Source organism: Liolophura sinensis, chromosome 6 (assembly GCF_032854445.1).
Source record: "Liolophura sinensis isolate JHLJ2023 chromosome 6, CUHK_Ljap_v2, whole genome shotgun sequence".
NCBI lineage: Eukaryota > Metazoa > Mollusca > Polyplacophora > Chitonida > Chitonidae > Liolophura > Liolophura sinensis.
The window spans coordinates 11,411,675-11,425,393 of NC_088300.1; the positions used below are offsets into that span (position 1 = coordinate 11,411,675).

At 42.2% G+C, this 13,719-nt stretch overlaps 1 protein-coding gene across 4 annotated transcripts in view; it reads left to right on the forward strand.

Moving 5' to 3' along the window:
* Positions 1-4,792, forward strand: part of LOC135469231 (echinoderm microtubule-associated protein-like 2) — a 32,308-nt gene extending 27,516 nt beyond the window's left edge. For all 4 annotated transcript variants that reach the window (XM_064747821.1, XM_064747820.1, XM_064747823.1 and 1 more), the window contains 4 exons: positions 748-835; positions 1,318-1,413; positions 2,033-2,163; positions 2,729-4,792. In XM_064747821.1, coding sequence (XP_064603891.1) covers positions 748-835; positions 1,318-1,413; positions 2,033-2,163; positions 2,729-2,854 — 441 coding nt within the window. In that variant the 3' untranslated portion in view covers positions 2,855-4,792. The remainder of the gene's footprint in view (positions 1-747; positions 836-1,317; positions 1,414-2,032; positions 2,164-2,728) is intronic.
* The last annotated feature ends 8,927 nt before the right edge of the window (positions 4,793-13,719 follow it).

Here is a 13,719-nt window from a genome sequence, read left to right on the forward strand (position 1 = left end):
TCCCTTTGCAATGCCATCTGTATGCATATCCCTTTGCAATGCCATCTGTATGCATGTCTCTTTGCAATGTTATCCATACATTGCATGTGCGTCCTTTTGCAATGGCATCAGTATGTGTCTCCCTTTGCGATGTCATCTGTATAAGTTCCTCCCACCATTCCTTCATGCGTCCACATGTTTGTGTGCACATGTTCGTGTATACATGTTTGTATGTACAAGTTTGTGTGTCCATGTTTGTGTGTACATGTTCATGTGCACGTGTTCTTGTGTACATGTCTGTGTGCACATGTTTGTGTGCACGTGTTCTTGTGTACATGTTTGTGTGCACATGTTTGTGTGCACATGTTTTTGTGCACATGTTCTTGTGTACATGTCTGTGTGCACATGTTTGTGTGTATATTTTTATGTGTATATGTTCATGTGTACATGTAATCAACATATCATCAGTACATTATATATCAATCCAGAGGCATATGATCATGTTAAAAATAGATAATAATTTCTGTGTATATTGGATCTTGTCAATATGTGCATTAATTTGCATTAAACTCTTTTTCAAGGAATTCTTATCTTCATGATCAAACAACGTCTATTGGTTACATACGTCATACATTGCCCTCATTCTGCAAGTGCTGGAATTGTTTCCTTGTGTAAATAGATTTACTTGTGATGTCAGTTGTCACAGAACACATAGTGTGCCTTCTCTCAACCTTGAATCACCCTTACCCTGTCTGTTTAACTTCACAGGGTCATTCCAGCTTTGTCACCCACCTGGACTGGTCAGAGAATGGGACATATCTGATGACAAACTCCGGAGATTACGAGATCCTGTTCTGTATGTACACTCTGCCTGACCAGTCTGGTCACATGGTCAAGATTATAATGTCACTGTTTGAGAGCTACTTTTTGGTTCCTTAATAATCTTACCATGATTATTAGTGAAACATTGATGATACACCCATTGGCTGCTGTCTCCATGGACCGACATGAACTGCAACATGGTTGTTACACTTATCCTCCTGAATTACTGTGACTGTCCATACATTATTTGACGGTGTCTCTGGGGACCAACATGGACTGTAACATGGTTGGTACACTTATCCTCCTGAATTATTGTGACTGTCCATACATTATTTGATGGTGTCTCTGGGGACCAGCATGGACTGTAACATGGTTGTTACACTTATCCTCCTGAATTACTGTGACTGTCAATACATTATTTGATGGTGTCTCTGGGGACCAGCATGGACTGCAACATGGTTGTTAGACTTATCCTCCTGAATTATTGTGACTATCCTTATTTGTTTGTGCCTCTAGGGACCTCAAGTGACTGTAAACAGGTGTTAAACCCGTCTTCCGTTAGAGATGAGGTTTGGGCCAGCCAGTCCTGTACTTTAGGGTTCAATGTGGCAGGTAAGAGACCGGTGATGAACACAAGCTGGTCTGACAGGCATGATCATGGTTGTCATTTTTGTCATTTTGTCATGTTAAAGAGATGTAAAATGTAACTCATTTCATTTTTTCCCCTTTGTGCAAAGCTTGCTTCATTTCTCTTAAAACCATACTATTTATGTTAGAGTACCTATTCACCTTTCAAAATAATTTCTGAACTGCTTGATTTTCTGAGGTGACCTCCATGGCTCAGTAGTTGGTTAGCGTGCTAGTGCAACGTAATGACCCAGGGGCCTCTCATCAATACGGTCGCTGTGGGTTCAAGTGTCTCTGGCCGTACATGGGAAGATCTGTCAGCAACATGCAGATGGTCGTGGGTTTCCCCACGGGCTCTGCCCAGTTTCTTCCACCATAATGCTGGCTGCCTTTGTATAAGTAGCTTACTGAGTATGACGCAAAACACCAATGGAATAAATAAACGATTAAATGGAGGGTGTATTATCACCAAAATTTAGAAGCATCATTTAAAATGAATTTTGTGTGCGTTCATGTGCCAGGGCTGTGTTCCTGACTTCTCATTAACTATAGGGGCTTGATTATGTTTTTTAGTCATTCACCCACTGCTAATTATCCTCTACAGGCATTTGGCCAGAAGGGGCTGATGGTACGGACATCAATGGCTGTGCTGCTTCACACAAGCGCCATCTGGTGGCTAGTGCTGATGACTATGGCAAGGTCAACTTGTACAAGTACCCTTGTTTTCAGCCTAAGGTAATGTCCACTGTGTACAGTTTGTATGTAATGCAAAGTTTATGTTTCTGTATGGGTTAACACTTCAAATTAGAAATAATAGCCGATATTTTTAATGTTGTTGGTCATCTCTATATTACGGACAAGGTGATCCCATCAGCATGACGTGCAGTCCAAAAACACTTATTGGGATTTTCATAACTGGTATGCATATATTAATATGTTGTGGTAGAGTGTATGTACTAGATGTGCCTTAGTCTGAAATAAAGTAAAACTCCAAATACATATTCAAGCTGCAAACTGACCACCTTATAAACAAGTATTTGTTACGATGTTTGCTAGGGGAAAGCATAATCGCATTCACAAAAAAAAATTTTTAAAAATAATTTTACGCTCATCCACACAAACTTCCTACAAATAAAATAATTTCCTGCTTGTTTTCGACAAAAAGTAAACTTGTCATACTTTTAGGATCAGGTATGTCACTCTCATTTCTTGTATAAAAGACTGTTATACAGAATTAAGAAGTACATTGCTTAATCCATTAGACTACAGTTTTTATTCGGCGACATTACATTTGTTTCAGTCATCTGGACACACCTACCCAGGTCACAGCAGTCATGTGACCAACGTTGCGTTCCTGAAAGATGATACAAGGCTGATTTCTACGGGAGGGAAGGACACCTCTGTGCTGCAGTGGGAAGTAGTCTGATTTTCACGGCTAACAGTTATGTTAATCATGTTACATGGCACACAGAGAACAACATTGAATTTCTTGCAATATGATTGGTGCACTTACAAATTGTATTTGCACAAGTTAAGCTTTAATTCTTCAAAACAGGTGATGATCATGTTTTAACCTTGATGGTGGCTTTGAACATATGTATTTAAACAGATGTGTAAAATAAGATTAATAAGGGGTGTTTTAAGTCATTGGTTAAGTTCACTCTGACAGTGGTGACTCCCTGTCAGCTGTGTGGAGCAGCTTGAGGTTTTATAATGCTGGTCAGTCCAGAGCTCTTCAGAACAAGTGACCACCAAACAAATGTGAATATTCCTTCATATACAACTGCATTTGAATGTTTATGGATGAAGTTTGTTTTGTATTAATTTTCTTTGACCTGTGTTTGAAATCATTGGTTTGTTACGGAGAATATTGGGTGTGTTTGAGAAACCATTTGGGACAGTTTTTTTTTCTTTAAATGTCTTGATGAACTCCTGGTGAATGTTTAGCTGCAGCTTATGATACTTGTACCTATGTTTTTTTTTTGTTTTTTTTTTTCGGACTAAAAATTGACTGTATTTTTGCCTTGTGTTTAACTATTTGTATTGTTTTGATGATGTGACCTGTTCTAGAGGAACTCAAAAATATTTTGTTTTTAGATTGGTATATTTTTCTGTATCTGTACATCTTTCTCATTGTTACAAAGTTTTTGTTCAGCTTGGCATTTTAGACATACCGGACTTAATTGCTTACCTCAGAGGTATAGAGACAGCATAGAAATTACTGTGAGCAAGGCTGTGTCAGTGTGTGTCCTCTTCACCCTATAGAACAGTCACACATAGAGACATGGAGACAGGATAGACATTGTGGGAGGAAGGCTGTGTCAGTATGTGTCCCCTACACCCTATAGGACAGAAGTTTCACATAGAGAGATGTGGACAGGATAGACATTGTGGGAGGAAGGCTGTGTCAGTGCATGTCCTCTTCACCCTATAGGACAGAAGTTTCACATAGTGACAGGATAGACATTGTGGGAGGAAGGCTGTGTCAGTATGTGTCCCCTACACCCTATAGGACAGAAGTTAAACATAGAGACAGGATAGGCATTGTGGGAGGAAGGCTGTGTCAGTATGTGTCCTCTTCACCCTATAGAACAGAAGTTTCACATAGAGACAGGATAGACATTGTGGGAGGAAGGCTGTGTCAGTATGTGTCCTCTACACCCTATAGAACAGGAGTGACATATACATGTAGAGACATGGGTACAGCATAGGCATTGTGGATAGGAAGGCTGTGTCAGTGCATGTCCTCTTTACCCTGTAGAAGTTACATACAGAGACAGGAAACAAAGCTCCTCCCACAAAAGCTACTGACTTTGTCCTTTTACAAAGCTCCTCCCATAGTAGCTGCAGACTTATCATTATGTGATAACTATGTTAATGACCATACAGCCTTGCGCTGTCTTTCTTGTGCGATTTCAATAAGCATTATACTTCCCTCAATTACACTTCTACCCGTCCTTTTAATTCTTTTTGTACATGTCTTAAGTTTACATTTATAATGGCCCACTAGTTTCAGAATGCTTTGTTCTGTGTAAGAACGTATATTATCACCAAGATCTTATTTTGTTTATTTTCTAATGGTATTATGTGTTGCCACAGTATTTCTGATGAATTTTTCAAATTTCTTCCAATTTTGCGTTTTTGCTAATTAGCGTTCTATTTATTGTATTTCTCAATGTTGTGTGGCGATGAAGCTTGTAACTTGTATTTCCTGTATATATCAGTCAGGATTTGTTCACTTGACTATGTTTTTATTGTTATTGTCAGATGAGACGATTTCTTCAATTCACCCGAAACACATTTGCCGTACATGTTTTACCAATACTCAAAACATGTCTTGATTAAAGGTTTGTGCAGCTTTTCGTCCACAGAAACGTGTTTTGTTTTTATTTCGTTTTTTCTTTGACTTGTATCAGACGGTTTTGAATAATTAGAGGTTAAAGTCAGGAATCACGAGTCGATGGCCCAGTGTCAGTATTCTCCCAGATCACGGACCCACACGTCATTACAGTCGTATTCTACAAGATAATGCGCCGGCACACATCCTCTCTGTCGTATTCTACCAGATCCTAGCACAAACTGGGTGCTCTGATCGACCATACTTAACCCAACCTAACCTACATATGACACCAGCTCATACTGGCTTCCTCCGCAATCGTACGTTGGAGTGGGTTTTCAGCAACCTGCGGATGATCGTGGGCTTCGTCCGGTTTCCTCCCACCAGAATGCTGGCTGCCGTCATATGGGTGAGATATTCTTGAGTACCGCGTAAAACACCAATCAAATAAATAAATGCATTTGACGCAGGGAGAATATTACCTAGAGATATCCCAATCAATCGCCAGTCAAAAACAACTGGTATTTACTTTGCACTGTGTTACTCTGCGCATAACCTTTGTGCTTCGAGGATTCTAGTTGATTCAGGATGTTGATTTTGTGACTTTTCTTTGCTCTTTCATGATTTACATTTGTGTCTTTGGTGCTTTGCTCCACTTGGATTTACAAACTACCAAGCTGCAGATTGAGATCGATACGAGACGTAACTGATATGATGAATTGTAGATCCACCTCGGATTTTGCCTGGATTGATATGTTTTGAAATGAAGCCCTGTTTTAGGGGGATATCTCAGTGACCTCATCATGTCGTTTGGGGCCCCAGAATAGTTCCCAACGAATGGAATTAAACTGGCACTTGAAATTGTTTTTATATATTCTGTGGCGAATTTCGATTTTAAGTTAGAGCTGGAGATTTACAACAAATGTGACCTGGGTTTAAATAGAGTAAGCCACGTGAGAAAGAGAGTGTGGTTTGGAATAGTGCTCAATCAGACCGATACCCTAGCAAATATTGCCCCCGGTTCGGGATCAAATTAAGAATATGAGATATGTCCTTCAGAGCATCTCGCTTATCAGTCCAGTTACATACAGTAATGAAGGGTACTGGCACAAGATTGTTAACGTTATACCAAGTCATGAGGCCATGCATATATAAACTTCGAGCCGGGGATTGGGAGTCAGATGATATAGTATGTTAACTGCTGGCTGTATTTGCTTAACGCTTTGAATTTTTACCCATTGTTGAAACATATGACCGGGTTTAAAGGAATGCCAAAAGTGTCTTTGGGTAACAGTGATCTTGATCCACTGATCCACTTGATCCAAAGCGCGATCTAGGTCAGCCGCCCGATCTAGGTCCACCGTGTGATCTATGTAGGTCCACCGTGCGATCTATAGATCCAAAGCCCGATCTAGGTCAGCCGTTTGATCTGCCATGTGATCTAATTACCTCGCGCGATCGAGGACTCACCTCACGTTTTAGGTTCGCCTTGCCATCTAGTTCTACCTCGCATTCTAGGTTCACACGACGATATAGGTCCGCCACTCGGTCAAGGTCCATCCTGCGATCTATGTCCGCCGCTCGATATAGGTTCATGCTGCGATCTGGTCGACACGACGATCTGGCTTAAGAGCGCGCTCTGGGCTCACAGCGCTATATAGGACCATATCCCACGCCCCCTTTATAGCATGAGGAGACTTCACGTCTGTCATTCCTGGTGGCTGTCTTATGATCGTGTTTCCAGCTCTTACGCCAGTTGCGACTACCGACCTCAACGATTCGTTACGATCTTTTAATCGGGGTGAATCACGGCCAGTTTACCCGAAATATAATTGGTGCACCGAAATTGACCGATGCGGCAGGCATGTGACAGAAATGTTAGTGCATACACAAAAACCACCAGCGACCACCCAAACCGCCTTGCGATTGCTAACGCTATCTTCAGATTCATCAGGATTCACATAACTTATGTGGCACAAACAGTCTAAAATTTACGGCAACTGGCCGTGGATGGCAGGTTGTCTGAACTCATTGTACGTGTGGGTATGACTGCGCATTAAGACGCTGACTGACTCAGACAATAGTCTATTTCTTTTAGAGTCGCCTACATTCAGCTGTCTGTAAAATCAGTCATACTCGTTACCAAAATTGCCTTTAGTCAGAGTCACACAACACCATAAGCTCTACGCTTTGGTATGCTGAACGTCCATATCACTGCAAGGAAAATGAAGTTAAAACACTTTTTCTAATTCATAATGTTGAAGTCCATAAGCTCGGGCACGGCGTATAACACCAAACATCAAACAAATAAATCAAATAAGCTCGGTTTCGACGGCAAAAGCCCATTGCCTCGGGTGACGTCATAATTATTAAAAACCCAGTGGCATGCTTGACAGGGCCCAATGAGCTGGGTTCAACATATTTTGATGGAGATCGACACCAGTTACCGAAACTGCAATCGGTTTTACTGTAAACCCTGCTTCTAACACTTCTGTCATGTTTGATATTGTTAACATGCTTAGTATAATATAACCTTATTTAGGTGAATTTTATTTTATCTCTTGCAGTATATGAATTCACGGCTGTATGGTTTTAAAGCTGGATGTTAGGACATTTTGTTATAAAACACAATGTAGCCAATTCGCCGAGTGTAGTGTAGGCTGTTACCGTCTGGAGTTAGTTCTAACCGCACACTGGTGTACCTATTGTAAAACAACTTACTCTCCACGCCCATTCCCCAGCATGTATGTGTTTCTTTAATATTACGTCCCCCGAAGCAATGCGCTCTTGGCGTTGAAACTGAGCTTATGCAGTTTAACGTTATAAATTATAGTGTGTAAGTGTTGTAATTTGATCTTCTTTGCAAGAATATGGACTTGCAACAAATCCATGTGTAGAGCTTGTGTTGTTACGTGTCACTGACTAAAGGCAATTTTGGTAGCGAGAATGACTGGGTTTACAGAGAACTAAATATAGGCGACTCTCTAAAGAAATAGACTATAATACATTGGATTTTGTCCACGTGTGAAAATTGTGCCGCTATCAGAGCGTTACATCTTTTAGGGTCTCTGGCTGAAAATAGCGGGTAGAAATGTGGGTCACAGACACAGATGTGTCACAGATATGGTTACATCTTTATGTAAACCGGCGATCGGTAAGAGGCTACCAGAGCGAGTCTACAGCAGAAACAAATCTGAAGAAACAACATTGGTTCCACTCGTGAAACGCCAGAAAACTTTTTAAAGTTAAATGATTTTTGGCAACTTGATGCCCTCACGATGCCTCTTCACACTTTCCCATTGTTGAGGATGAACTGTCAGATTGATATCATTCTCCCGCCAAGGTAGACACGTGACCAGTAAATGGCAGTCTGTATTGTCTTTGGGCACTCTTATCTCCCGTCAGCCATGTGAAGCGTGTAGTTGTTGTAATCCACACTCTACTGTGCTAGCGAGATTACTTCCGTCAGACCTGCTCCCTGAACCCCCGTTTCTAGAAATCGGTTGTACGGACGGACTTGACACCTTTCGTTTGAGCGCACGTTCGTTTCATTCGTTTAAATCGAATTCGAAGCAACGTAAGGACGGTCCCTATGATGGGTGCTGAGGCGGAGCAGGTGAGTTCAGGTGTACATACCTGAAGATGATTTATCTCATCGAAGCTCATTCTCTAATAGTAGAAACCAACTAAAGGTTTAGGCCTACACATGATACGGTAATGAAGATCAATGAACACATCCAAGTATCTGGAGAGCTATGGTATAGATTATGGCACGTGAGCTTTTGGTATGCCAAACTATCCACTTCTATATTCACTTCTGGTCGATTTAACCTGGTTTTTTTTTCAGACCGAAACTCCCAGTACCGTGGCTGTCAGTGAGGGCCGCGATCCGGTCCGAGTGCAGCCAGCCACGTATGTTGGTCTATTCTAGATATTCTTATTGGTCTTAATGTTATATAGTGTTGTGCGATCCTGCCACTGGCGCTGTCGCGATCAGTAAAGTCATGTCTGATGTCACAGAATGAGTTAGGTCATGTCTGATATTACAGGTGGCGCAGTTAATGAGGTCATGTCTGATAACACAGAAGTCACACAATGAGTTAGGCCATGTCTGATATTACAGGTGGCGCAGTTAATGAGGTCATGTCTGATAACACAGAAGTCACACAATGAGTTAGGCCATGTCTGATATTACAGGTGGCGCAGTTAATGAGGTCATGTCTGATAACACAGAAGTCACACAATGAGTTAGGCCATGTCTGATATTACAGGTGGCGCAGTTAATGAGGTCATGTCTGATGTCACAGAAGTCACACAATGAGTTAGGCCATGACTGATATTACAGATGGCGCAGTTAATGAGGTCATGTCTGATGTCACAGAAGTCACACAATGAGTTAGGCCATGTCTGATATTATAGATGGCGCAGTTAATGAGGTCATGTCTGATGTCACAGAAGTCACACAATGAGTTAGACCATGTCTGATATTACAGATGGCGCAGTTAATGAGGTCATGTCTGATGTCACAGAGGTCACACAATGAGTCAGGCCATGTCTGATATTACAGATGGCGCAGTTAATGAGGTCATGTCTGATAACACAGAAGTCACACAATGAGTTAGGCCATGTCTGATATTACAGGTGGCGCAGTTAATGAGGTCATGTCTGATGTCACAGAAGTCACACAATAAGTTAGGCCATGATTGATATTACAGATGGCGCAGTTAATGAGGTCATGTCTGATGTCACAGAAGTCACACAATGAGTTAGGCCATGTCTGATATTACAGATGGCGCAGTTAATGAGGTCATGTCTGATGTCACAGAAGTCACACAATGAGTTAGGCCATGTCTGATATTACAGATGGCGCAGTTAATGAGGTCATGTCTGATGTCACAGAGGTCACACAATGAGTCAGGCCATGTCTGATATTACAGATGGCGCAGTTAATGAGGTCATGTCTGATAACACAGAAATCACACAATGAGTTAGGCCATGACTGATATTACAGGTGGCGCAGTTAATGAGGTGATGTCTGATAACACAGAAGTCACACAATGTGTTAGGCCATGTCTGATATTACAAGTCGCGCTGTTAATGAAATCATGTCTGATGTCACAGAAGTCACACAATGAGTTAGGCCATGACTGATATTACAGATGGCGCAGTTAATGAGGTCATGTCTGATAACACAGAAATCACACAATGAGTTAGGCCATGACTGATATTACAGGTGGCGCAGTTAATGAGGTGATGTCTGATAACACAGAAGTCACACAATGTGTTAGGCCATGTCTGATATTACAAGTCGCGCTGTTAATGAAATCATGTCTGATGTCACAGAAGTCACACAATGAGTTAGGCCATGACTGATATTACAGATGGCGCAGTTAATGAGGTCATGTCTGATGTCACAGAAGTCACACAATGAGTTAGGCCATGACTGATATTACAGATGGCGCAGTTAATGAGGTCATGTCTGATGTCACAGAAGTCACACAATGAGTTAGGCCATGTCTGATATTACAGATGGCGCAGTTAATGAGGTCATGTCTGATGTCACAGAAGTCACACAATGAGTTAGGCCATGTCTGATATTACAGATGGCGCAGTTAATGATGCCATGTCTGATAACACAGAAGTGTGTCTGATGTCACAGGAGTGCCACAATGATTAACGTGATGTCTGATGTCATAGAGGTGGCGAAGTGACTTATGTCACAGGATTGCGCAACGTGTGAGGTCACTGAAGTGTCTGCATGAGTCGTTTCGTATATGATGTCACTGAAATCCCGTAATGTGGTGTCATAGAGGGGGTGCACTGACTGAGGTCATGCGTGGTATCATAGAGAGGTGCACTGACTGAAGTAGTGTGTGGTGTCACAGAGGCGTCTCTATTTTTCGTTTCTTCTGTGATGTCACAGGTGTGCTGGAATGAGTGAGGTCATGTCTGGTGTCATAGATGGGGTGCACTCACTGAGGTAGTGTGTGGTGTCACAGAGGTGTCTCTATTTGTGGTTTCTTTTGTGATGTCACAATAGTGCTGGAATGAGTGAGGTCACGTGTGATGTCCCAGGGTTGCTGCGATGTACGAGGTCATGTCTGATGTCACAGGTGGTGCAATAAGTGAGGTCATGTCTTATCCCACAGGTGTGTGTGAGTGGAGTATCGCCATACTCCAGCATTGACTGAGGTCATGTCTGATGTCACAGGTTGTGCACTAACTGAGGTCATGTCTGATGTCAAAGGTGACGCAATAAATGAGGCCATGCCTGATGTCATAGATGTGGAGCAATAAGCGAGATCATGTCTGATGTCACAGATGTGGAGATATAAATGAAGTCATGTCTGATGTCATAGGGGTGCCTGAGTGTTTTCATATCTGATGTCAGAAGTGGCACGATAAGAGAAGTCATGTCTGATGTCACAAGTGGCGAAATAAGTGAGGTCATGTTTGATGTCATAGAGGTTGCGGAATGAGTGAAGTCAGACCCGAAGTCACACGTTTTGCGCACAGAGTGATGTTATGCCTGATGTCACAGAGGCTGCACAATGAGTGAGGTCATGTGTGATGTCATAGAGGTTGAAGAATGAGTGAGGTCATATCTGATGTCACAGTGGTTGCCCAGTGGGTGAGGTCATTACCATTGTCACAGTGGGGCACATATCCAGACAAGGAAAATTTTGCATGTAAATCACCCTGCAATATTCCCCGGTACCTGTACACATGATCAGCCACCCAGTACATCGCCACAATCTTTGTGCAGAATTATTTGATTGACTTGAGTGCTTTATTATTTTATATACTTTCTTAGCTCTTTGTGATTTGTGTTGAACGTTGTTTTGGAAATTTACCTTGCGTTTTATAAAACGGCACGTCTATTTTGGTTGATAGTCGGTGTAGGAATGTATTTCTCGACGCTACATTTGCCAGCATTTTTATCGAATGTGGTACATATGCTACACTACATATCTTATGGGGTTGTACATATACAATGTGGTACACACAGTACACCGTACATCTCTTATGGTTTTGTACCCAATGCGCGACGTACAGTACACGTTAAATTTCTCGGGGTTTTGTACCTAGTGTGGCACGTATAGTTCAGGTTACAGTTCTCGTGGTTTTGTACCCATGGCGGCACCTATTGTACACGTTAAATTTCTCGTGGTTTTGTACCCTGTGTGGTACATATGCTGCATTTTACATCTCAAATGTATGTATACTAAACCTTACATGTCTTATGGTTTTGTACTCAATGTGGCACGTATAATAACCTTACCTCTCTCGTGGTTGTGTACCCAATGTGGCACGTGTAATATGCTGCACGTTACATCTCACGTGGTTTTACGCCGAATGTGGTACATATGCTACACATTACATTTCATATGGTTTTGTATATCATTTGGTACATATAATAGAATTACATGTACTTGGTTTTTATGATCACTGCTGCATGCTTGTTCTTGAACCCACACGTAGTGTGTGTTATATATATGGCATCTCTTAATTCAGTATGCGACGTTTATAGGCCTCTTCTTTCGAACCAATTTAATATCGGAGATATTTAAGGCTGAGTGACAGTAATACACAGGCTGAATGACAGTACAACACAGGCTGATTGACAGTGCAACACAGACTGAGTAACAATGCAACACCGGCTGAATAACAGTACAACATAGGCTGAGTGACAGTGCAACAGGGGCTGAGTGACAGTGCAACAGAGGCTGAGTGACAGTACAACACAGGCTGAGTGACAGTACAACACAGGCTGAATGACAGTACAACACAGGCTGAGTGACAGTACAACACAGGCTGAATGACAGTACAACACAGACTGAGTGACAGTACAACACAGACTAGTAACAATACAACACAGGCTGAGTGACGGTAAGACAGACGCTGAGTAACAGTACAACACAGACTAAGTAATAGTACAACACAGGCTGAGTGACAGTACAACACAGGCTGAGTGACAGCACAACACAGGCTGAGTAACAGTACAACACAGGCTGAGTGACAGTACAACACAGGCTGAGTGACAGTACAACACAGGCTGAGTGACAGTGCAACACAGGCTGAATGACAGTACAACACAGGCTGAGTGACCGTACAACACAGACTGAGTAACAGTACAACACAGGCTGAATAACAGTTCAAACCAAGCTGAGTGACAGCAAAACCCAAGCTGAGTGACAGCACAACCCAAGCTGAGTGACAGTACAACCCAAGCTGAGTGACAGTACAACACAGGCTGAGTGACTATATTACACAATCTGAGTGACAGTACAACACAGGCTGAGTGACAGCACAACACAGGCTGAGTAACAGTATAACACACTCTGAGTGACAGCACAACACAGGCTGAGTGACGGTAAGACACATGCTGAGTAACAGTATAAAACAGGCTGTGTAACAGTACAACACAGGCTGAGTGACAGTACAACACAGACTGAGTAACAGTTCAACCCAAGCTGAGTTACAGCACAACCCAAGCTGAGTGACAGTACAAGACAGGCTGAATAACAGTTCAAACCAAGCTGAGTGACAGCAAAAACCCAAGCTGAGTGACAGCACAACCTAAGCTGAGTGACAGTACAACCCAAGCTGAGTGACAGGACAACCCAAGCTGAGTGACAGTACAACCCAACCTGAGTGATCGTACAACACAAACTGAGTGACCGTACAACACAGGCTGAGTGATCGTACAACACAGGCTAAGTGACAGTACAACACAAGCTGAATGACAGTACAACACAAGCTGAGTGACAGTACGTCACAAGATGGGTGATCGTACAACCCAAGCTGAATGACAGTACAACCCAAGTTGAGTGACAGTACAAAAACAAGCTCAGTGGCGGTAAAAAATAACAAGCTGATTGACAGTGCAACCTAAACTGAGCGACAGTACAACACGAGCTGAGTGACAGTACAACACGAGCTGAGTGACAGTA